General features: G+C 52.3%; 1 protein-coding gene across 2 annotated transcripts in view; it reads left to right on the top strand.

Moving 5' to 3' along the window:
* ATP2A3 (ATPase sarcoplasmic/endoplasmic reticulum Ca2+ transporting 3) overlaps nucleotides 1-23277 on the top strand; it is a 59006-nt gene that overhangs the window by 5132 nt on the left and 30597 nt on the right. For both annotated transcript variants that reach the window (XM_030231172.2, XM_030231171.2), the window contains exons 2-7: nucleotides 16707-16724; nucleotides 17157-17239; nucleotides 18421-18525; nucleotides 19223-19361; nucleotides 22222-22302; nucleotides 22672-22757. In XM_030231172.2, the coding sequence (XP_030087032.1) occupies nucleotides 16707-16724; nucleotides 17157-17239; nucleotides 18421-18525; nucleotides 19223-19361; nucleotides 22222-22302; nucleotides 22672-22757 (512 nt within the window). The remainder of the gene's footprint in view (nucleotides 1-16706; nucleotides 16725-17156; nucleotides 17240-18420; nucleotides 18526-19222; nucleotides 19362-22221; nucleotides 22303-22671; nucleotides 22758-23277) is intronic.

Genomic DNA, 23277 nt, shown 5'->3' with positions numbered 1-23277 from the left:
TGTTCCATTTCTGTGGTCATCTCCCCCCACAATGTAAATCCCTGAAAAATCCTATTGACAATTACGTTGCAAGCAAGTTTCCCTTTCTAAAGCTTCCCTCAAACCCATTTTTCTTGAGTAAAAAGCCTCACTCCATGCCTGCTGTTGCTGTTGCTTTCTTCCTCCCAAGGAGAATTTTAATTTTTGAGAAGCATCCAAGCTGCTGCCTTTTCACTCTGCGTTTGATCTGCTCCTGCAGCAGGGATGGTGTGAGAACAGGAGGCTCCTGGCTGTGGGCTGGCTCTGTCCTGGCACAGCCACAGCCCAGGTGGTGCCTCTGGCATGGCCCCCATGGCACATCCCTGAAGAGGGGCCAGGGGTGCAAATGCTGGCACAAAGCAGGGCTGGGCAAGGCTCAGGGCTGGCCAAGGGACACTTCAAGTGCCTTCAAGCAGGTGGTTGATGTTCCTGGTGGTGGCAGCTGCCCTGTGCAGCTCTCAAGCCCAGGGCTGATCCTCTCTGCCCAGAAGCTCCCTGGAGAGCAGCGTGCCCAGGGCTGCCCTGTGATTTGCATCAGGGATCTGAACTGCCCATCCAAGGGCCCCAGGAACCTCACAGGGCTGCTGGCAGCCCCGAGGTGCTTCTGTTTTCACAGCCCTGAAAAATGAGGTGGTTTGATGCTTTTTGGTATGCTCAAACCTCTGGAGGAGCCAGCTTTGATTTGTCTCCCACACACAGTGCTTGCAGAGTCAGTGGGGATGCTGATACCCCTCCAAAATATTGTTGGGGTTTTTTTTAAGGGTTATTTTTTGTGAGCTATGAGCCAGATGCTGAGTGTTTGCATCCCATGCTTTTTTCCCAGCTGGGGCTGCCCCTCTCCTGGAGAAGGGGCTCCTCCCTGTGAGGCATTGCTGAGGCTGGACCAGCCTCAAAACCCCTCTCTTGGTCCATCGAGCTCACCTGGGGGGCAGTGGATGCTCCACCCCTCTGAACATTTTCAGGGCTCTTGAAAGAAGGACTGAGAAATTAAGAGCAACACCTGGGTTGCATTCCATGGGGGATTGGGGCATTAAAAGCAGAATAACAAACCTCTTTGGGCAGGTAATGCTGCACATGTGGGTGCTGACATTGCACAAGGGTGCTCTAGAATTCCTACTCACTATTTTTGGTGGGAGAAGCCCATCAGGGCACTTCAGCAGTGCTCCCTGCCCAGCCCCTTGCTTCTCCCTGCTGATCAGGAGCAGTGGAGGGCAGGCATGAGGCTGTTTTCTCCTGGACTGGCTGCTGGGATGTGGGTTAGGAATGGGCTGGAAAAGGGGAGGGGAGGCACTGGGAGTGGGATTGGAGCAGGAGCTGAGCAGGGTGATGTTTTCTGGCACTGCTGCCACTCATGGTCTCAGTCACAAGGTAAAAATACATGATTATCAGAAGAGTGTTGGGTTCTTCTGCTTGCTTTTTTATGTTTATTTCCTTTTTTTGCTTTTCACTCTCTTTTTTTCCCTTCCCCTGGTTCACCACACATGGATGAGCTCCCCTGGCATCTCAGCTGGGGTGAAAGGCAGTGCAGGCAGCCCCTCCTGCTCAGCTGGAGCACCTTGGGCAGGAGAAGCAGCTGATGCTGAGGGCACTGGGATGGGTGGGGGAGAAGGGGCCTGTGGCCACTCTGGGGGGCAGCAGGACAGAGCTGTCCAGGGGTTCAGTCCAACCCAGTGCAATGTTAACACACAGAAAACTCAGAAAGCACCAACCCCACGGCCTGTTTATTATTGTGCAGGTGATAATTCTTTTTTTGGGTGATATTGTTAATTTTTTTTTCTTATTTCAGTGTTGATAGCACTGGAAGTAGAAAGTATATCAATAACCTATATTTAAAATAAATCCTCAGTACTCAGTGGAGCTGTTAGTACCAGTTACCTTGCTGGAAAACAGGTAGCAGAGATCTGGTCTGGATCTTTTTTTTGTATTTCAGTGCTGGCATCACTGGAAGTAGAAAGTATATCAATAACCTATATTTAAAAAAAAACCCTCAAAGCTCAGTGGAGCTGCTTTAAGTAGCAGCTCCCTCGCTGCAAAACAGGTAGCAGAGATCTGGCCTGCAAGTGTAGAAATGTTGAAAGACCCGGAGCCAAACAGCAGCAGAGAAAATTGTGGTTACTCCAGTATTTCCATGACGTGAGCGAGCACCGGAGGCTGCTCCGTGGGCGGTTAACCCTTGGCGTGCCGGGCTGCGGGGCTGCCGGCTCTCCCCGCATCCAGCGCTGCCTGCAGGACACGCAGGAGCATCCCCATTCCCGTCAGGATTCATGGCATTCATGCTGATGGTTCTCTCCATGGCCAGGCACCTCCTGAAAGAAGGGAGGACTCACATCTGACTCCATCGAGATGCAGAATTAGATGCCAGCAGGGTCTGCACCGAGCATTTGCTGGTTTGCCGTGGGAACCTCCCGGTTTCTGAGGTTTGCCTGCTCGTTATCACTCTATAAAAACCTTTTCTCTTTCTCACCCGCAGAGGTGGCGAGTCTGAAGTCAGGCTGTGGTTTGGTGGTGATCCCATCTGCCCTTTCCAGCACAGCCCTGGACATTCAGGACATGGGGTGACATCAGTTTGTGACCTGGGATGGCTGAAAGCTGAAATGTTGTACCTGCTGTTAAAGTCCAGATCTAATAGTGTGTCTAAACCTGTGTCACAGCTCTGATCATCAAATCCTCCCAAAATTTAAATGCTGAGAAATCTGCTGGATGTGCTGATGCAGGCCCTGGCTTTGTAGTCCTACCTGAGCCCACTTGAGATGATATATACACTCATAAATCCCAGTTGAGATTTTATATACATGTTCTTCATTTGAGATTGTATATGTGTGTCCCATTTGAGACTACACATACGTGCTCCATTCGAGAGCAACATATGTCCCATCTGAGATTTTTATATCTATACATATATATATATGCCATTTGAGATTTTCTATATGTATATAATTTCCCATTTGAGATTTTGTATGTATGTCTTACTTGATAACCAATTAATATAACTTTTATATATAATATATATTATATCTCTCCTCCCGGTGAGGCATGCGCTGAGGCTGGACCCCCCGCCTCAAAACCCCTCTCTTGGGCCATCGAGCTCACCTGGGGGGCGGGAGTGGATTGCCTCCCAACCCCTCTGAACATTTTCAGGCTCCGTGGAAAAGCAGGACTGTAAGAAATGCAAGCGGCAACACCTTACACCCCTGGGTTGCGTCCCATGGGGGACGGTGGCATTAAAAAGACCGAATCCCACACCTCTTTGGGCAGGTAATGACTGCACCAGTGGTTGCTGACATTGCACAAGGGTGTCTCTAGAAGTTCCTACGTCTCACTATTTTTTGGTGGGGAAGCCCGTCAGGGCACTTCTAAGCATGCTCCCTGCCCAGCCTCCCTGTCTTCTTTTCCCTGCTGCTCAGGAGCAGTTGGGCGGGCAGGCATGAGGCTGTTTTCCTCCGGGACCTGGGCTGCTTGGGATGTGGGTTAGGAATGGGCTGGAAAAGGGGAGGGGGAGGCACGGGAGTGGGAGTGGGAGGCAGGTGCTGCAGGCCAGGGTGTGCGTTTTCTGGCACTGGGCTCGCCACTCATGGTCTCAGTCACAAGGTAACATACATGATTGCCAGAAGAGTGTTGGGTTCTCCTGCTTGCTTTTTTAGTTTATTCTGCCTTTTTTGCTTGTGTCACATCCTCTCGTTTTTTCCCTGCCCCTGGTCACCACACTTATGGATGCGCTACCCCTGGCCAGTCTCAGCTGGGGTTGAAAGGCAGTGCTGCGCAGCCCCTCCTGCTCAGCTGGAGCACCTTGGGCCGGAGAAGCAGCTGATGCTGTAGGGCACTGGGATGGGTGGGGGAGAAGGGCCTGTGGCCACTCCTGGGGTGCAGCCGGGACAGAGCTGTCCAGGGGTCAGTGCCAATCACCCAGTGCATAATGTTTAACACACAGGACGAACCCTCAAAGCACAACCCCGGCCTGTTTTAGTTATTGTGGTAGGTGATAATTCTTTTTGGGTGATTGGTGATATTGTTAAAAATAAAATTTTTTTTCTGTATTTCCGTGTGGATAGCACTGGAAGTAGAAAGTATAATCACTAACCTATATTTAAAATAAATCCTCAGAACTCCGTGGAGCTGTTGTAGTACCGTTCGACCTTGCTGGAAAGAACATGTAGCAGAATCTGGTCTGGACTTTTTTTGTAATTTCAGTGTGGCATCACTGAAGTAGTAAAGTATCAATAACCTATATTTTAAAAAAACTACCCTCAATGCTCAGTGGAGCTGCTTAAATAGCTCTCCTCGTGACAAACAGGTAGCAGAGTCTGGCCTGCAAGTGTAGAAATTGTGTGAAGAACCCGGAGCGCCAACAGCAGCAGAGAAAATTTGTGGTTACTGCCAGGATTTTCCACGACTGTGAGCGGCACCCGGAGGGGCCTGCCTCCGGGGCGGGTAACCGTTGGCGTGCCGTGGCTGCGGGGCTTGCCGGCATCTCCCCGCCTCCAGCGCTGCCCCTGCGACCCAATCATCCCATCCCCGTCAGGATTCATGGCGTTTACATGAGGATGGGTTCTCGTCCATTTGCAAGGCCACCGACCTCCTGAAGAAAGGGGAGGACTCACATCTGCGCCATCGAGATGCAGAATTTAGTATGCTCAGCAGAGGTCTTGACGAGCATTTAGGGCTGGGTGTTGCGCGTGGGACCCTCCCGGTTTCTGAGGTTGTGCCTGCCGCGTTCACTCTATACAAACCGTTTCTCTTTCTGGGCACACCCCAGAGGGTGGCGAGTGGCCTGCAAGGGTCAGGCTGGAATGGGTTTGGTGTGGTGATCCATCTTAGCCCTTTCCCAGCCACAGCCCTGTAAGACATTTCAGGTGCAACAATGGGGTGGTGGCACGTCAGATTGTTGGTGACTGGATGGCTGATGAAAGCGAAAGTTGGCCTGTCTGTTGAATGAGGTCGCGAGATTCTAATGTGGTGTCATAGAAGCCTGTGGCACAAAAGTCTGATCATCAAATCCTCAAGATGTTAACTAATATATGCGTATATATCTCACATGAGTAAATATAGCTGCATGTGCTGATGCGGGGCGCGGCTTTGGAGTCGCGGCTACCTGAGCCACTGAGATGATACATTGACACCATAATCCCAGTGGTGACAGTCCAGCTCGTGTTGCTTCGGTTGAGAATTGTCTGGTGGGCGGTGGTCCCATGGTGGAACGCGACTACCTCAACACGTGTCCAGTGCGAGAGCAAGGGGGGAAATTCCCAGGCGTGAGATTTGTGGGCAGAGCGCGCGAAGACATATTATAGATGCCATGTGCAGGTTTCCTATATGTATTCGAGAGATGTTGGCCCTGTGAAGATTTAGGGTGGAGGGGTGCTGACTGGAGAACCAGGAGAGAACTTGGAGAGAGAATAGATATTATACTCAGTCTGTGTAAGTGCGTGACACATAAGGAATATAGTATATATGAGTGGTATATCACAGTTAGAAGTAGGTACTATTAGCTTCGAGAATATAACATAGAGAGTACTAGTATAGAGTACGCTGGGCACACACAGTAGATTAGGGAGAGACTATATCACACAGGTGAGGTATGGATTTTAAGGAGAAGAGGCAGAGCTACAGGATTTTAATTTAATTTATATACATACACATACCATATATTTAATGTATAGTTATATTTATAGTTATATTGTATATTTATATTTATTTATATTTATATTTATATTTATATATCTTTTATGTAAAAAATACCCCGCCCTAAAATTTGCAAGTAAGTTTGGGACACCTTCGAACTAAAGAGCCCTTTCTGGAGGGAGAACACAGCCGAGGCAGTAAGAAGCTGTTTGTCGCTGTGGGAGCCGGCAGGTCCCTGCAGGAGGGGGCGGCACTCGGGGCCGGTGCCGTCGGAGGTGCGATGTTTGGGGAGGAAATCCGCTCCTCGCTCGGCGTGTCCCCTGTGCCCCTGGGTTCCTGCCCGCGGTATTTTTGCTGCGGGTGTTTCCTGCTGTTGGAGCGCTCCGTGTGTGTGAGAGCGGCGGGGGAGGCGGCAGGGGATGGCGGAGAATCCGAGCCGGGCCGGGCTGGGCTGGGCTGGGCTGGGCCGGCCGCTCTGTCCCTGAATGCGCTCCGGGCACCCGGGGGTCCCCAACGCCACCAGCTGTGCCCGGGCTGCCTGCGAAAGCTGCTCCAGTCCCCGCAGCTGCTCCGTGTCCTCCTGGGGTCATCCATGGCCAAAACGCCTTTTTCCTTTGTTTTGTTTTTTGTTTTGTTTTGTTTTGTTTTGTTTTGTTTTGTTTTGTTTTGTTTTGTTTTCCTTGTGTTTCTGGAGAAACCCCCTGGAGCGCTGGCAGAGCTGTCCTCAGAGCAAATCCGGTTTTTTTGTCTTAGGTGTGTGCTTTATTATACAGGCTGGGTTTAATAATAATTATTATTACTATTGTTGTTGTTGTTGTTTTGGTTTTTACATTTCTTTTTCTGGTTTGGAAACAGTTTTCCTTGCATGGGTTGGTGATAGAAAGCAGTTGTTTTTTGGGAAGGCTGTGTGGCTGGGGGAGATTCTCTCCTCTTCTGCTTCCTTCGCCACGGCGAGTGAAAGTTCAGAGATGCTCGAGGAGTAGCTGAGCTGAGCTGGGCTGGGCTGGGCTGAGCTGAACTTGGCTGGGTTGAGCTGAGCTTGTCTGAGTTGAGCTTGGCTGGGCTGAGCTGAGCTTGGCTGGGTTGAGCTTGGCTGGGTTGAGCTCAGCTGAGCGGAGTCCCGGGCTCCGGCAGTGCCCGAATCCCCCGGGACCCGGCTGAGCTGGAGCTTGCCCAGCAGGAGCCGCCGGGCAGCCGAGGTCGGGATAACCCTCCCCTCACCTGCCTGTCTGCACTTTCCTTTTTCCATTCTGAACCTCCCGAGTCACCAGAAGGGCTAAATTAAGGAATCTGTGGGGAGCGAGTGGAAAAGTAAAAATGGAAAAGGCTGGCTCAGCAGGGCGGGCGGGAGAGGGGAAGTGATGGAGCTCCGTTCCTGGTCCGTCACAGAGGGTTCCCCTCGGGTCATCCTTGGGCTGTTCTTGGAGGTTTTGCAGTTTTTCTGGGCTTTTCCCCGCTTTGAGAGCCAGGGTTCTTCCCTGCTTCCCTCCCGAGGGGATTCCTGCAGTGACCCAGGAGAAGGGGCTGTTCTGCAGTGCTGGTTCAGAGCCACTCTGGGGTTCCTCTTCTGTTTATAAAGCCTAATTCAGATTGTTCCTCCCTTTTCCACACAAATATATTTCGATTTCCCTGTATTTATATATATATATATATATAAAAGATCTTATCCTTATGCACAAATATATGTTGTGTATCATGTTTGTACACATATATATAACATTTCTTCTTCATAGTCACACACATAGATATTAGCTATATTTGGAAGGAGATTATGAAAAAGAACCCCTAGAAGGGACTCATATTTCCAGGGATCTCCAAGTATCTCATTCCAGGAAAGGAACTCCTTCCACTACACAGAAATGTGTGATCCTCAGAGAGTTCATCCATGAAAAGCATTAATTGTCCAACTCGCCCCTTTTTCCCATCCAGAAAAACAGATCCTTTCTATCCTACAGAAATTTTTTTCTTGTGATATAATCCAAACTAAGGGCTGGGTAGACTTCATTTTCCATGAAAACCCATCCAAGGGATTGCTGAAAATAGACTGTTCTCTGAGAACAGATACCAGAAAAAGCAAAGGGAGGGGTGGAGGCAGGTCATCTGGGGCAAGGAGTTCTGCAAAATAAATTAATGATTGATAATCTCAGTTTGAGTTAAAAGCAACCCATGTGGGTTAAGGGATACATGCCCCTGCAGACACACTGGATGTGTTTTAGCATCCTGATTTTATTGATCATGGGAGATGGGCTGGGATGGGATGCCATGTTCAAACTTTGGTATTCCCCACAGGTTTGCCATGGCAGAAACATTTCCTCCAGAAAACAAATGGAGAAAAGATTCCAACCCAACTCTCTCAGGCCACAGCAGACTGAGGATGGAGTTGGATCCATTCAGCCCCGAGTTTGGGGCAGGGAATTTTTCCACCCCAGTGTTCGCAGTCTGGGTGCTGATGATCCATAAAAGCACAGTTTGGGCCCTGGGGCTTGGCTGCAGGCAGCAGCAGGATTGATTAAAACATGTGGATTAAAAGATAGCAATTAAAACAAACATCAGCTTTTGGAGGGGTCAGGGTGAGCAGGGAAGGGGAAAAGATGCAGTTTGGATTTAAAAGCAGTATGCTGTTGTTCTTCTTGGTTTTTGGGGTTTTTTGTCTGTTTATTTGGTTTGGTTTTTTTTTTTTTTTATTTTTTAAATGGATGCTGCAGGTTTGGAGCTCTGTTTCAGTAACTTTAGTTACATTTGTAATGTAATTTATTATTTCTGTTCCTTACTTACTTTTATTATTTATTGGTTTCTTTTCCAAGACATGCAAATGTGGTATCCTTAATGGTTGCTTACAGCTCCCAGAAGTTGCTTGTCTCAGTGTAAAGGGATGTTGGAGCTGGTCCTGGGGGAGGCAGTTTTGCTGTTCCCCCACTGAGCCCAGCAGCATTTGCTGAGTTCTGAGCAGCATCTCTCCTCCAGAATCAAACACATCCCTTTGGCAAAATGCACCCTAGTCTCATTTTCTTACCTGGAGTCTTCTCAGTTCAAATATTTTTGGAAAAATTGGATTTTTTCTTAAATCCTTTGGGATTTTTAGAAAAAAAAAAAATCCCTAACACAGTCCTACCTCGTTCTTTCCCAGTTCTTGCAGAATTCAGCTGAAAGGCTCAACCCAGTTCTGGTTCTTCCCCTGAAGTGTTTGAATCTTCTTGGTGCTGAGCTGACCTGGCAGTGAGGGCATCCCTGGGGCTCCTGGCAGTGCCACCTCTGCAGCTCCCTGTGCTTGGTTTCCTGAACTGCTGCCAGCCCTGCCAGGAAAACATTATTGAGTTTTCTCACTGGGTTTTGGAGGCACTGCAAGTGGCCAAAGTTTGCCCAGTGTGCCTGGAGGGGGCACAGACCCCCCCTGCACTGCCCCTGGCCTGGCTGGGGCTTTCTGGCCACTCTGCTGGGTCTGGGGGTGGCTCTGGGGGGCAGCTGAGCATCTCAGGGATGTGGGGAGCAGCCAAGGGCTGCAGCAGAGCCCAAAACATTGAGACAGAGATTCCCTATTTACTTAACACTTAGCCAAAGAATTGGGTTCAGGGTGATAAAGGAGGAAATAAAATGGTATTTCTAGGGTGGAAGAAGGGAGTGTATTGAGGTTGCAGCATGTGCCTTGGTTGGGGTTGTGGTAATTTTGGCAGAAGGTTCCCAGATGAGGCAGAGTCACTCCCTTGCCTTTCCCTGCACTTAGGGAAAGGCCCTGCCTGAGGCAGAGGGAGGAGGAAGCAGAAAAATACCCAACACGACCCCAAAACTAAAAATAAAATCATGGAACCTTTAGCTTTATTTTCTTCAAGCTCCTGTAGTGGCTGTGGGGTTTTTGGTTTGTTTTCTCCTTTTTCCACAACTGTTACTATTTCAATGCAGATTTTTAGCTTTTCCACCCGGGAGCCGGAGCTGGAAATTCTTTCCACTGCGTTGGTGCAGGAGGGAACAAACTGCTGCTTTTAGTTTGCTCAAATAATCCATCCCTGGCTGGAGCCATGGGTTTCCTCCTTCCCACTCCCTCCCACTCCCAGAGCAATCCCAGGATCTGCTGGGGGTGCTGGTGGGGACAGGGGTGAGGGCTTCAAGCCCCATTTCCCTGAGGGTTTTCCTTTCAATGTCTCCAAGACTTGATTCTTGCAAACACCCCTGGAGGGGCAGGACTGAGTGACAGCTTCGTTTTTCAGAGCAAAATGGGCAAAATCTTCTGTCCTTGTTTTCCTGGCAGTAGGGAAAGGAGGTGGGATACTGACAAGGAACCAATTTGTTTTTCTGTGGCATGGGAGGAGGATGCTCAGGGCTGGGCAGGGTTTGTGGCCCTGTGCCAGGACCCCCTGAACTGCAGTGAGGGGAATCTTGTGCTGCCCAGCGTTTTGGGGATGAGCCATTTCCAAGGATAAAGGAAGGGAAGTTTAAAGTGGGGTGGGTGAGGCTTTCCTTATTTATTTCACACTGCTTCTTGGACCATTGGTCTGATGCCACAGTCCCTCCTCCACTGCTGTTTTCCTGTCCCTGGACAGTGGGGCATGGGGGTGGTGGCTTCTCCTTCAGCACAGGGATGTCACTTCTGATGTTCTGGGGAGAAGGAGATGGCATTGGGCTGGGTTTGCTGCTGCTCTTGGGGGGCATGTCCAGGATCACTGCATTTCCTGGTCCCTGACCTGCTGAGAGCAGCTCAGCTGGCCAAAAAAGGAGCAAATGAGCTTTCAGCTTTCCCCTCTGACTGAGCAGTGCCCCCACTTCTCCACTGGACCCCTTCACTGTCCTGGGGGCATCGATGGTGCTGGGCTGGGTTCAGAACCTGGGAGTTTGAGGGTGGGATGAGCAGCTGGTCTGGAGCTCTGTCAGCCCCAGGAAGCCTTGTGACCCAAAGCAGAAATTTTTGGGGCTCAATTTTTTGCCAGCCACTGACAGAGCCCAGGTGCCAGTGAGGAAAGCAGTTGGATCATTTTACCCTAAAGCATTGCCTGGAAAACAGCAAGGATGTTTCTGGCCCTTAAACCTCTGCTATCCCTCCTCATGTGCTACTCACCCACCCTGGGCTGCTGCCTTCCCCAGCTGGCCTGAATTTGCTTATTTTTGGGGCAGTGGATCCCCCAGCCAGGAGGGTTCTGGGCTTCTGCAAAGTGCAGGGCAGGGCTGGAGCAGGAGTGAGTGCTGGGGAATGCCAGGAGCAGCAAGCCAGTGGTGTTTGCCATGGGAGGAGGAATTGTCTCTTGTTTATTTGATCTTTCTGATGCCTTCTGAAGCAGCCCTGACTGAGTGGCTGTCGCTGGTGTGAGCAAACCTCACCTGGCACACAGGAAGAAGCAGCTGTGAGGAGATAGGCAAATAAGGGCTGGGGCTGGAGGTGCCCTCCCCACCCAGGGCACACCCAGAGCCACCACTGCCTGTGCCCTGCAGGGGAAAGCACTGCAGGAAACCCCCCCTGGCTTTGGGACCAGCTCCCTGGGGGTGCTGGGGGACAGGGGAAGGGCTGAACCCTCTGGGATTGCAGCCAGTTGTGGTACAAAGCAGAGCTTGGCTTGGCTGTGGCATCCCCCAAGGATGGGGATGGATGCCCCATCCCTGGAAGTGTTCAAGCCAGCTTGGAGCAGCCTGGGATGGTGGAAGGTGTCCCTGCCCAAAGCAGGGGGTTGGAACAGGATGATCTTTAAGTTCCCTTCCAACCCAAACCAGTCTGTGGTTCTGTGCCCCCAGTGCTGCACCCCTGAGGTGGTTTTTCATGCAGGGTTTTTCATGCAGGGTTTTTCATGCAGGGTTTTTCATTTCCAGAGGCTCAGCACAGCTGGAAAGGCTGCTGGCTGCAGGCCTGGGGGCTCACACACTCTCCCTGCAGCTGTGCCCCCCCAGGGCTGGGGTTTCCCTTGTGGGTGCTCAGGCTCAGGGGGTGCCCCAGCACTGCCTGGGTCTCGGGGGGCTGCCTGCCTGGTGGGGTTTGACCTTTGGGGCTCTTCTGGGGGAAGGCTAAGTGAGCTTTGGGGGGTGTGTGCCCCCACATTGGTGCAGTAGCATGTGGGGATCTCAGAATCCCAGAATGATGAGGCTGGAAGAGACCTCCAAGATCATCCAGTCCAACCTGTGCCCCAACACCTCAGCCAGACCATAGCACCAAGGGCCATGTCCAGGCTTTTTTGAAACACATCAGAGATGGTGATTCCGCCACCTCCCTGGGAAGAGCATTCCAGTACTTCATTATTCTTTTGGTGAAAAATTTCTTCCTAATACCCAGCCTATCCCTTTTCCTAATATCCAACTTCTACCTTCCCTGGTGTAGCCTGAGGCTGTGTCCTCTGGTTCTGTCAGAGACCCACCCCACCTGTCTCCAGCCTCCCTTCAGGAAGGTGTGGAGAGCAATTAGGGCACCTCTGAGCCTCCTCTTCTCCAGGCCAAACAGCCCCAGCTCCTTCAGACGTGGGGTGTGGGGGCAGAGGCTGAAGCAGGCAGGTCCCTTTAGCTGCACCCTGGGGTGCCACTGTGCCCGAGCAGAGCCACCTCCTGCCCTGGCACACGGGGCAGGGCCAGCTCCAGGGATGCTGTGGTGCTCAGGAGCTGTGCAGGAAGGGAAGTGGTGTGGGTGAGTTAAGTCATGCCCAGCCAGGCACTTGGATCGCTGAGTTTTATCCTCTGGGAGCATTAGCACCATCAGGCTTTGAGTGTTTGCATGCAGATAAGGCTGAAACACCCAGCACACGGCTCCCAACGCTGCTTCTCACACTTCTCACCTCCAGGGTGAGGAGCAGCCCCTCTCCATCCTCGGCTGGGATTCATGGGCTGAGTGTGAGTGGAAACACCCCAGCACAGCCTGTCCTGCCCGTGCAGCCCAGCAGTTCTGGGCTGAGGTGTGCAGTGCTGGCTGTCAGCAGGGCTGAGGCAGAGCAGACATCCCTGCAGGATGGGATCCTTCCCATGCAGCCAGCCTGGGAAAGGCAGCCAGCTCAAATAACAGTTCATCCTGCCTGCTGTCCTGTGGGATGGTGGAAGGATCCCAGAGCAGCCCTGCCTGGGCTCCTGCTTTGTGTCACAGGACAGGAGCTGCTCTCCCAGCTGGGCTTGTTTCAGGGTTTTCTTGTCCTTTTCACTACTATTTTACTGCCTGTCAGCAAAGTCCAAAGGAATTGGATTCATTATTTTGCACATCCATTTCCCCTTCCCTGCATAAGGGAAAAGGTATTAGAGGCAGGGGGGGAAAAGAGTGATTACAACATAGAAATACAGCTTGAATGAAGTTATTTAGAGCAGAAAGCTGGACATGGTGCTCATCAATATTCTCCCAGAGGGCATCGTGCTCTTCCCACATCATCTGGGGGCAGAAGGGTTTCCCATGAGGGAAATCTGATTTTATCCAAGGGAAGCTCCTGAAATGGTGAGGGAAAATGGAATTTCAGGATGTTTGCTGTTGTGGATTGCACCCTTGACTGGAATGTGCACCAGGGGTTGCTTTGCCACGTGCTGGCCTCTGAGAGTGTCACCTTGTTCTGTCACCTTGTTCCTCGCTTTCCCCAAAGCAGAGTGGGATCAGTGCAGGATGGAGAAACACCAGCTGCTGCAGGGATGTGCTCCAGGGATTTTTTGCTCCTGTTACAGCAGGAAAAGCTCAAACATTTCCCTGCAGAGCCCCCAGTGCCAGCCTGTCCCGGTGTGTGTTTGCTGGGGCTGTCCCAGAGCCCTGGGGCAGTGCTGTGCTGTGCTCCTGGGTGCCACCACTGTTTATTTCCCTTTTCAGCCCCTGCCTGCCAGAGGAGCCACAGATGTGTCCACAAGCTGCAGGTGATGGGGCTGCTCAGCTGGTGAAGCTGGGTATTTATGGTGCATGTGGGTGACCCATTTTGGGATTCTCTGAGCCACCTTTGCCACTTTCCACCCTTGGTGGTGACACTGCATTTGTGCTCTGGCTTGTGCCCAGGGTTGGGTTTCTGTGCTCAGCCACCCTTCAGAGAAAGGGGATATTCAGGTGCCAGCCAGGAGTTTCCATCCCAGCCTGTTTGCACTCACCATGTTGTCCCAAGGGAATGACAGGTTTGGGATTTTCCAGGCTCCCTGCCTGTGGTGGGTTTCCCTGCAGGATGGGACATGGCAGCACTGCTGGTGCCATGGGGCTGACTGACACAGAACTTGGGGCTTGGGGGGTAGCAAACCCTCTTATTTCTAGGGAGACTTTGGATATGTCAGGAAGAAGCTCCAGCCCAAACCTTCCTGTTTTCCAGTGTGTTTTTATCAGTTCACACCCCAAACCGTGGGCTTACTGTGACTTTCTGCCCCTTTTCTCTGGGTCTTTGGTGCTGAGCTGCCACTTGAAGAGTGGTGCCAGGAGACCCTGGCAGCAGGAGGTGCCTGGTTGTCACTGTGCTCAAACTGGGGGCTTTGGGAGGTGCCTGCAGCAGCATTGCTGCCTTTGAGGTTTGGTGGCAGCACGGCAGTGTCCCCGTGCCACCGCAGGGTTTCAGCTGCCTGCCCTGTGCACGTGTTTCCTGGGTTCACAGAAACCCATTTCTGTGAACTTTCATCAGGATCTCATGCAAAGCCCCAGCCCTGTGAAGGGTCTGCTGCCACTCTTGATGCAAACACAGCGTGGGACAGCCCTGAGAGCCCTGGGCTGTTCCAGGTGGCTGCTCAGCCTGGAGAGTCACCCTGGCTGAGCCAGGAACTGTGGCACCCCCAGCTGCCTCCCCCAGGGCACCTGCCTGCCCTCAGCCCTCTTGCACCCTTTAAAGTGGAGTCTGGATGGAAATAGCAGCAGCAGATCTCCTCTACTTTTAATTTTGGAGGCTCTCTGGGCTGGGGAGAGGAAGCTGGGGGTGGAGAGGAGCTGGCTGTGAGAGGACAGGAGCCACTTTGCTCTGACACGCTCTGCAGAGTGAGTTGAAACACTAAAGGTGCTCCAAGATTATTTTTATATATATATATATATAAATAATGATAGGCATTGTGTACTGGTCTGTGTCTCAGAGGGGATCAGAGCAGCCTGACCCAGGGGATGTGGGTTTAATGCAGCTCACAGTGGCTGTGTCTGTGAGGACTGAGGACCTGGTAGGGTTTGAAGCATGAGCACGTTCAGGCTTCTTGTTTTCACTGGTTGGTTTAGCGAAGGTAGGTTTGGGTTGGGTTTTTGGTTGTTTTTTTTTTTTTTTTCATTCCTCTGAATGAAAATAGGTGATGGAAAACAGATGAGCAGGTTTCACTTCCTGCTTTCACTCAGGGGGTGTTGGGAGACAGCCACGGTGGTGGGGCAGCAGTGCCTGCCTTGGGCTGGTTCCTCTTGGACTCATCTGGTCCCTTATTCCCTCCCAGAAACACAAGGAGCTGGAGAAACATCTTGTTTGGAAAACACCTCTGGGTTCATTGAGTCTGAGAATTAACCCACCTGTTTGTCATCACCCCCATGGGTGCAGAAGCACCCTGAGAGATCTGGGGAGAGGAGAAGGCTCTGGGGAGACCTCAGAGCCCTTCCAGTGCCTAGAAGGGCTCCAAGAGAGCTGGAGAGGGGCTTTGGAAAAGGTGACAGGACAAGGGGAATGACTTCCCACTGCAGAGAGTATGGTTAGATGGGACACTGGGAGGGAATTCTTCCCCTGTGAGGGTGGGCAGGCCCTGGCACAGGTGCCCAGAGCAGCTGTGGCTGCCCCATCCCTGGCAGTGCCCAAGCCCAGGCTGGATGGAGCTTGGAGCAGCCTGGGACAGTGGAAGGTGTTCCTGCCCATGGCAGGGGTGGGACAAGAGGAACTTTAAGGTCCCTTTCAACCCATCCCACTCTGGGATTCTGATGGGGGTGAGTGGAGACAGACCCCCATGAGCCCCCAAAATCAGGGGGGTCACTCCTGAGCCCTCCCTGGGTCAGGGCTGGTCCTGGTGCCAGCCTTGCCCACAGCAGGGCCAGCTCACCCCTTGCTGCCCAGGACCAGGATTCCCTTGGAGGGCACCAGGGTTGGAGCCCTGATGCCTTTTTGGGACTACCTAAAAACAGAGGCCAGGCATAATTTAGACAATAAAAATCAGTTTATTTATATTTATTGAAGGGTCTTCAGGTACATTTGGGCAGATGAAGCCCCCCAGGGGCTGCACCCAAAATGGACAGCAGGTCAGGGGTTTTCACACTTTTATAAATTTGGTTCATTTGCATATTGGGGATTAATCTTCCAATTACAGCTTCAGGTAATGAAGTCATTTACCCCAAGTTTGCTCCCCCAACCCACTTTTGTTCACATCTCTTGGGCACTGAGGCAGTGAGGTGTCCTTGATTCCCAGGTCTGGAGAGGAATTGCTTTGTCTGACCAAAATGGGAAAGCTGCAGCTCACACTCTACATGGAGTTTGGAGTTAAACACTAAAGAATTGCAGGATTCCAAACATATGGAACATGGAAAAGCTCAGCTCTTAGGGATCACCCTGCCCAGTGGTCCTGGGACCCATGGCTGCCCACAAAGGTCACGGTCACCTCCTGGGATGTGGGAATTCTGGGCAAACTGTGGTGGGTGCTGGGGAGCCCCGGGGTTTCTCTCAGGTTCTGCAGGTGCCTGGGCTTGGGTTTGGCTGGGAGCAGTGTGGCTGGAGGCTCTGCACCCCCCGGGGTGGCTTCAGGAGGACAGCTTGGAGCAGCTGAGCATCGTCCCTGGATTTGTTTCCTAGAGCTTTGCAGGCTGTAAAGTACAACAGATTAATAGGAAATATGGTCTGAAAGTTACAGTCCCCAGTGGGGCTGTATTGGGTTTCTGGCAGGGCATTTTATGGGATGGTTGGACTTCTGTGTCTTGGATTTGCAGAGGGCAGCTCCTGAGGAATATTTTTTTAGGCAGGCTGAGTGTAGGAATAAATGCTGCTGGAGCCACTTGAGCAGGGAAATGAAGTTTCCAGGGCAGCTCACTTGGTGTTGGACTGAGAAGTTTGAGGACAAACTGCCTTGATGTGGGAATTTGTGCAGAAAAATTTGCATTTTGGGATGCTGGGTGAGGCATAAGGGAAGGGGTTGCTAGTCTGGGTCCAAATCACTAATGATCTTTTTATTTTTATCATTTGTTGCTCTGTTGTGCTCCTTGGGCTGTTGATGGGAACCCACAGAGCTCCCTGCAGAAGAAGGTAAGTCATGGGCTGGAGGTGGCAGTGCTTGCCTTGAGTCTGGGTGGAATGTGCTGGGGACAAGGAAGAGGGAACCTTTGGGGTCTTTTAATCTTGGTTTTAATCTTGGTCTTTTAATCTCAGCCCAGAGAAAGCTGGGCTGACAGCAGAGCTTCCATCTGCTGGTGAGGCTACTTCTGTGAATAGAAGCAGAGAGGATTGTTACAGCCAGACCCAGTAAAAGCAGGGCAGTGCCAGAAATGGAAGCATTTCATTTTGGAGAGAAGCCCCCCCTGCAATGCTGCATGTCCTCACCAATGCCCACGGGGCACTGGAGCAGCCCTGAAGCAAGCAGGGGTGTGCTTCTGTGGGTCTTAGGGCCTCAGTGGTCCACCTGTCTTCTGGGGATTTTTGTGAGCACTGATTGTGCTTGGCTTCATGTTTTCCCACCAGGAAAGTCCCTCTGGGAGTTGGTACTGGAGCAGTTTGAAGACCTCCTCGTCCGCATCCTTTTGATGGCAGCTTTTCTGTCCTTTGTGAGTACCCAGAGCTTGGGGTGGCACCTTCTGGGGCACACACAGCCTCAGGTGACATCTGAGGAGGAGAGGAGGGCAGGTGCCTGTGGGATGAAGGAGATGCAGCAGCAGAGCTGTGGTTTCTAGGGCATGGTGGCAATATCACTGCATCTGCTTCAAGATGGGACTGGAGGAGTTTTCAGTAATGCTGATCAAAAAGCACCAAGAGTGATCTCAAAGAGCTCCCTGGGCTGCCTGCTGTTGACAGGGGGCTGTTCCAGGCTGGTGATTTGGTTTGCTGTGCCCCAGGACTGAACTGTCAGTGCAGTTTTGCCCACAGTCTGCCTTGGGAGCATCTCTGTGTGAGGAGATGTTTCCCACCAAGGTGCTGGAGAACAGCTGGGGTGGTTTTGGGTGTAAGTCAGTGTGTTTGGCAGCAGGATGGCAAAGCTGAGACTCCTGTCCCTTCCTTTCAGATGTGACCCATGGGTAGGTAAGGGGGAAGGCTGGTCCCTTGTGGGGTTGAATACATTCCCAAAACAGCATGCAGTGAAGTGAATGCAGGTGAAGCAGGTGTGAAGCCCTGTGCCTGAGCTCAGGTCCTTGTGCCAGTGCCTCTGTGACAGGGCAGGAGGTGCTGCTGTGTTGACCCAGTGCAGGTGGATGAGCAGTTAAATGGAGTGGAAGCATTTGTGTGTGTGCTTCATTTGTACAGTGGTATGAATCCTTTTGGGATGGAGAGGGGGGCTCAGGGTGGTGGAAGCCACAAGGTCAGTCCCTGCTCTGCAGGGCTGCTCTTACTGCACTGATTATTGTGTTGCTTCACTGACCTTTGCCCAGGAGGGGCTGCAGTGCTGCCTGGTCTCTCCATTCATCAGCTCATGGCCATGGTCTCCCCACAGGAGCACTGAACACAAGGGGAGAGGCTTTCCTGCTGCAGACACTCATTCAGGCATTGCAGGGCTGTTTGCTCCAGCCCCACTTGCTCAGTGCTTCAGCTTGTCCCAGCAGAGCAGTGGAAGCTCCAGCAGTGGGATGTGGCAATTCCACTTTTGACTGAGCCATGTGGGTCTGGCCACCTCCAGGTTGTTTCCTCTCCAGTAAATAACCACCTTGTTTGCCTCTTGTTTCCATCATCCTTCTTAAGATGCTGCTGCTCTGGTTGGAACCACATTGTGCTCCTTCTTTTCTCTTGCCACCAGATCCTGGCCTGGTTTGAGGAGGGGGAGGAGACCACGACAGCGTTTGTGGAGCCCATTGTCATTATCATGATCCTGATTGCCAACGCTGTGGTGGGGGTGTGGCAGGTAAGGCACAGCTGCCCTCAGGGGCTCTGCTCCACCAGGCTCAGAGCCTTCATCTGAAGGTCTGGTTGCTTCATGCCCTTGGAAATTAATTTTCCAAAGGTTCAGTTTTCATGTTGGCCCTGCTTCCCCATCCCCTGCACATATGGCTGCCTCTTGGCTCGTTCTTTCAGTCTTTTTTTGGTTGGAGCTTATCTTGCACTTATCCAGGCAAAAACTGCTTGTCTCCTGGCCAGGGCCAAATGCATTTTCCGAGGGAAGGTCTTTGCTCTGTCTGTCCACAGAAAGCCACAGTGGCTGCTGCCCTTCCCCTCACTGTGTCCCTCCTGGGGAATGAGCCAGTGATGGTTTCAGCCAGTGATGCTCCTCTTTCCACCTATTCATTATAAAGCCATTTATTTATCTGCAGCTTGGTCTGAGGTGAGGTTGCTGGATGGGGAGAAATGCAGTTGGTTGGGACACCCTGCATCTCAAACCAAGAATGAGCTGATCAGCCCCAAAGGTCCAGGCAATGTCCAGGACCTGGGGTGGTTCGAGCCAGCAGGAATCATTTTGCAGAGGCTGAAGGAGACGCAGTGCTCGTCCCATCCGTGGTGGGAATGGATTCCAAAACCAGAGCTGGGCTTTGGGTTTTGCATTCTTTGCAGTGGGTGGGAAGGAGCCTGCTGGCTCCAGCAGCTCTGCTCCTCTCTGCTTGCAGGAGAGAAATGCTGAGAGTGCCATCGAGGCCCTGAAGGAGTACGAGCCCGAGATGGGGAAGGTGATCCGCGCCGACCGCAGCGGCGTGCAGCGCATCCGCGCCCGCGACATCGTCCCCGGGGACATCGTGGAGGTGGCAGGTAGGGTGCCACCACCCCGGGGTGGGGCTGGCCAGGGGATCCCCAGAGCTGAGGCTCTTCAGCCCACCAGGGCTTCGCCTGAGCATCAGGCAGTAGAGAACAGCAGAGAGGAGAAAAAAAATCTCCGTTTCTGACGCAGGTTTTGGGTCTCGGGAGGGTTTTCCCTTTTTCTGGAAGAACAAGGAGAACTTTTAATTTTCCACTGAGATTCCCTGTTTCTGGAAGCTGCTCTCCCACACACATCCCTGGACAGGGTGTGGGTGGAGGGCCAGTGCTGGGTGCTGCTGCAGGCACCTGTGTGGGGAGGCTTCCTTGGGAGCTGGGGCTGCTCATCCGGGCAGGGCAGCAGGCAGAGGGGATGAGCTGTGGGGTGATTTTCCTCTGGGTGGGTGGTGCCCCCCAACCTTTCTGCTGGAGCTTGCCTGGGGGTCTGCTGCCTGCCCCAGCAGAGCTGAGGAGGATTCATTCCAATTATTCTGTTTTGTTTGTTCCTAAAACGATGCCGTAAACCCCCAGAGCCACAAAACTAATCCTCTCCTTTCCTCCTCGTGGCCCTGCTGGTGGAAACATGCTGCAATCCCTCCCTTGCCCAGCCAGCTTGCTGTTATTTATGTCTTCAAGTTGGGCTTCAGCTGGAAGATGAATAAAAAAATAGTGGAGGGAGGATCAAGGCAGCCAGATCCTCAGCTGGGTGAGCTGGCAGCACTCCCAAACCAGCTCTGACCATGCAGTCCAGCTGCTGACCTGGCCCTTAATTAAATTAATGAATTATTAATAAAATGCTGCCATCTTTCCCCACATCAAGTGCATACTGCCTGCCCATCAGCAGCCCAATATTACTTTTTAATGGCACAAATCAGCATTGCAACTGGAATGGAAAGAGCTGGGCTGTCTGGAGGGGTTTTGCAAATTATTAGCAAATTGTGGGTTTAGGAGGTTATGGAAAGGGTGAGGGTGCTGTCAGGTGCCTGATAGGAAAGCACACCAGGAGGAAAAGCTTTGAACCTGCCGTGGACATCCAGGTGATGCCCTGGATGTGTGACAGCACAGGCAGGAGGGGCTGGCTGCTGTTTGCATGTGCAAATGCAATGAATTTGGCAGCAGGGAGCAGGAAACCTGTTAGGCTGAGACAAGGAGGGGCTGGCTGGAAGTTGGCAGGCTGCTCAAACCCTGCTGAGTTTTGCCCTTTTGTGACAAGGCCATGGAGGTGAGTCCTGGTGCAGGCAGCTTTTGCCTTTTCCAAAAAGGGCAGGCAGAGCCTCCCTTTGGGAGCACCAGAGGTTGCTGTGACCCCATGGGGCTCAGGCAGGGCCAGTGGCTACAGCCAGGCAGTGTCCCCCTGCTTTCCTCTCTTTCTCTGGGGAGATCTGTGGTGCTGGGGGGGTCAGCACATGTTCAGTACCTGGCTAATGGTCTGTCCTGTGGGATAAGAATCTCAGAATCCCAGAATGATGAGGCTGGAAGAGACCTCCAAGACCATCCAGTCCAACCTGTGCCCCAACACCTCAACCAGACCACAGCACCAAGGGCCATGTCCAGTCTCTTTTTGGGCACATCAGAGATGGTGATTCCACCACCTCCCTGGGAAGAACATTCCAGTACTTTATTATTCTTTCAGTGAAAAATTTCTTCCTAATACCCAACCTATCCCTTTTCCTAATATCCACTTTCCCTGCCATAGCTGGAGACTGTGTCCTCTAAAGAAGGCACTGTGCACCCTGCAGCAAGTGCCACCAGGGCTCTCTCTGTCCCCTGATGTTGCAGGAGACTTCTTCTGCAGGTTTAACTCATCTGTGCAAGTCCTCCTGCCTTTCCCAGGGGAAGAGGAGCTCTTTGCTCCCTCTGAGATGCTCCAGCCCCCTTGGACAGATGCAGAGTCTGAGTCTGTGCGTGATGTTTTGGGGAGGTCTGTGCTGGCACCCCCAGACAGGTGTGACAGGGAGCAGGGGGGGTCTGGCAGATGCTGCTGCTGCATCCTGGAGCATTGGGATCTCCACAGCTGGAATAACTGGCTGGGTGGTGGAGCAGTGCCAGCCCCCTCCTGCTGCTCTGGGGGGGTTTATGAGCCCCAGGAGGAAGCACTGGTTAAAGTCTGGGGTTGGAGAGCATCGTTAGCAGCCAGGCCAGCAGTGTTGTGTAAGGGATGGGAGGGGCTGGGAGCCAGGACTCCCCTCAGTATTTCCAAAGCTCAGAGCGTGGCTGTGTCCAGCCGATAAGGGAGCAGGAGGAAGAGCCAGGGGGAAGAAACCCAGCAGGAAAAGCAGCTTAAAATGTGTTTTAAAGGAAGCACTAGTGCCTTGGCGGGTGGTGTTGGGTGGCAGTGGATGGGGCAGCTTTCACCTGTGCCCACTGTGCCGTGCCAGGAGAGCCAGGGATGGTTGTTTGTCTTGGACACAGAAGATTTTCCACTGTTTACAGCTTCCAGTCAGCCCAGAGAGACCTGAAGCAGGATTAAGACTGGTGTTAGGAAGCTCAGGTTGTTTCAATGTGGGGATGTTCTGTTTTTTTTGCAGGAAAGAGGCAAGATGGGGGTGCAGGGGGAGATTGCAGGGAAGAGGAGAGACAGGGACATAGTGGGAGTGGATGCAGCACAGCAGGCAGGGAACCACCAGGGTTTGGCTGGGGGCACACTTGTAAATTACAGACAGACAAAATGAAGCTTTAACAAAGCTGTAAATGCAGAAATGGAGTATCCCAGTGCAGGACCCCTTGCCAGGGGCTGCACCCCTCATTGCCCCAGGCTGGGTGCTGCTGTGCACCTGCACATGGCTGGGCTCAGCTGGGGGTTTGCTGTCCCCATTCCCGGGGTGTTGGGTGCTGCCAGTGCCACCTGACAGAGCTGCTGTCCTTGTCCTTGCAGTTGGTGACAAGGTGCCAGCAGACATCAGGATCATCGAGATCCGCTCCACCACCCTGCGGGTGGACCAGTCCATCCTCACAGGTGAGTGTGAGCAGCCTCCTCCTGCTGCCTTCCTGGAGGCCAGCTTTGGAACTGATGCTGGGATAAGTGCTTTGCTGGGGTGGGAAAGGGTGGGAGAGCAAGATTTAGGTGATGGTTGGACCCTCCCAGGTCCTCAAAGGCACAGCATAGGTGAGATGTGTCAGGTGCTTGGGTGTCCTTCCTGCAGAGCACAGAGCCTGGGGCTTTCCTGGGTGACTTGTGGGGTTGGACATCCCCGTGGTGGATGTTTGGAGGGTTTGGTGGCAAAGTGCTGCTCCAGAGCACTGTGTGATGCAGGCTTGGAGCAGGGATGGGCTGAGGCTGGAGAGGGAACACGTGTGGTCCATCTCTGCCCTCTTGTCTTGGCAGGGGAGTCTGTGTCGGTGATCAAACATGCTGACCCCATCCCTGATCCCCGGGCTGTCAACCAGGACAAGAAGAACATGCTCTTCTCTGTAAGTCCCTTACACCTGTCTCCACCTCTCCTGTGCTTTTCCAAAGTGCAGAGGCTGGTGGATGTGGGAGATGTCTGAGCAGAGAAAGGGTGCATGAATAAGACCCGAATCCATAAAAAGAGCCCCAAATCCATAAAAATAAGAACCTGCTTCCTTTGGATTCCATTTGGGCTGTGGCATATGAGGCCTTTAAATACCTTGGGCAATCTCAGAGCACTTTTTTCCCGTCAAGCAGGATGCATTATGGATGGGGAAGAGGTTTGTGGTGAGCCTGGAGCTATTGCAGATTTGGGTTTCCTCCTTTCTCATGTTCTTCTCAGGCAGAAGGCAAGTCCTCGAGGGGTTACAACTCTCAGGAAGGGCTCTCCTGCTCCTTAGGGTGGGTTTATATAAAAAACCCGAGATGTCCCATTTTCCCTTTAACCAAAGGGGAAAAAGAGCAGCCCATTTCCCTTTTCACAAAGAGCAGCCCATTTCCCTGCTCAAACCAAGAGGTTTCATGCCCACACACCCACTCTGC

The sequence above is a fragment of the Serinus canaria genome, chromosome 19, assembly GCF_022539315.1.
Source record: "Serinus canaria isolate serCan28SL12 chromosome 19, serCan2020, whole genome shotgun sequence".
In the NCBI taxonomy this organism is placed as follows: domain Eukaryota; kingdom Metazoa; phylum Chordata; class Aves; order Passeriformes; family Fringillidae; genus Serinus; species Serinus canaria.
Note: the sequence above shows the minus strand (reverse complement) of the source record. Positions and strands in the feature narration are given on the sequence as shown.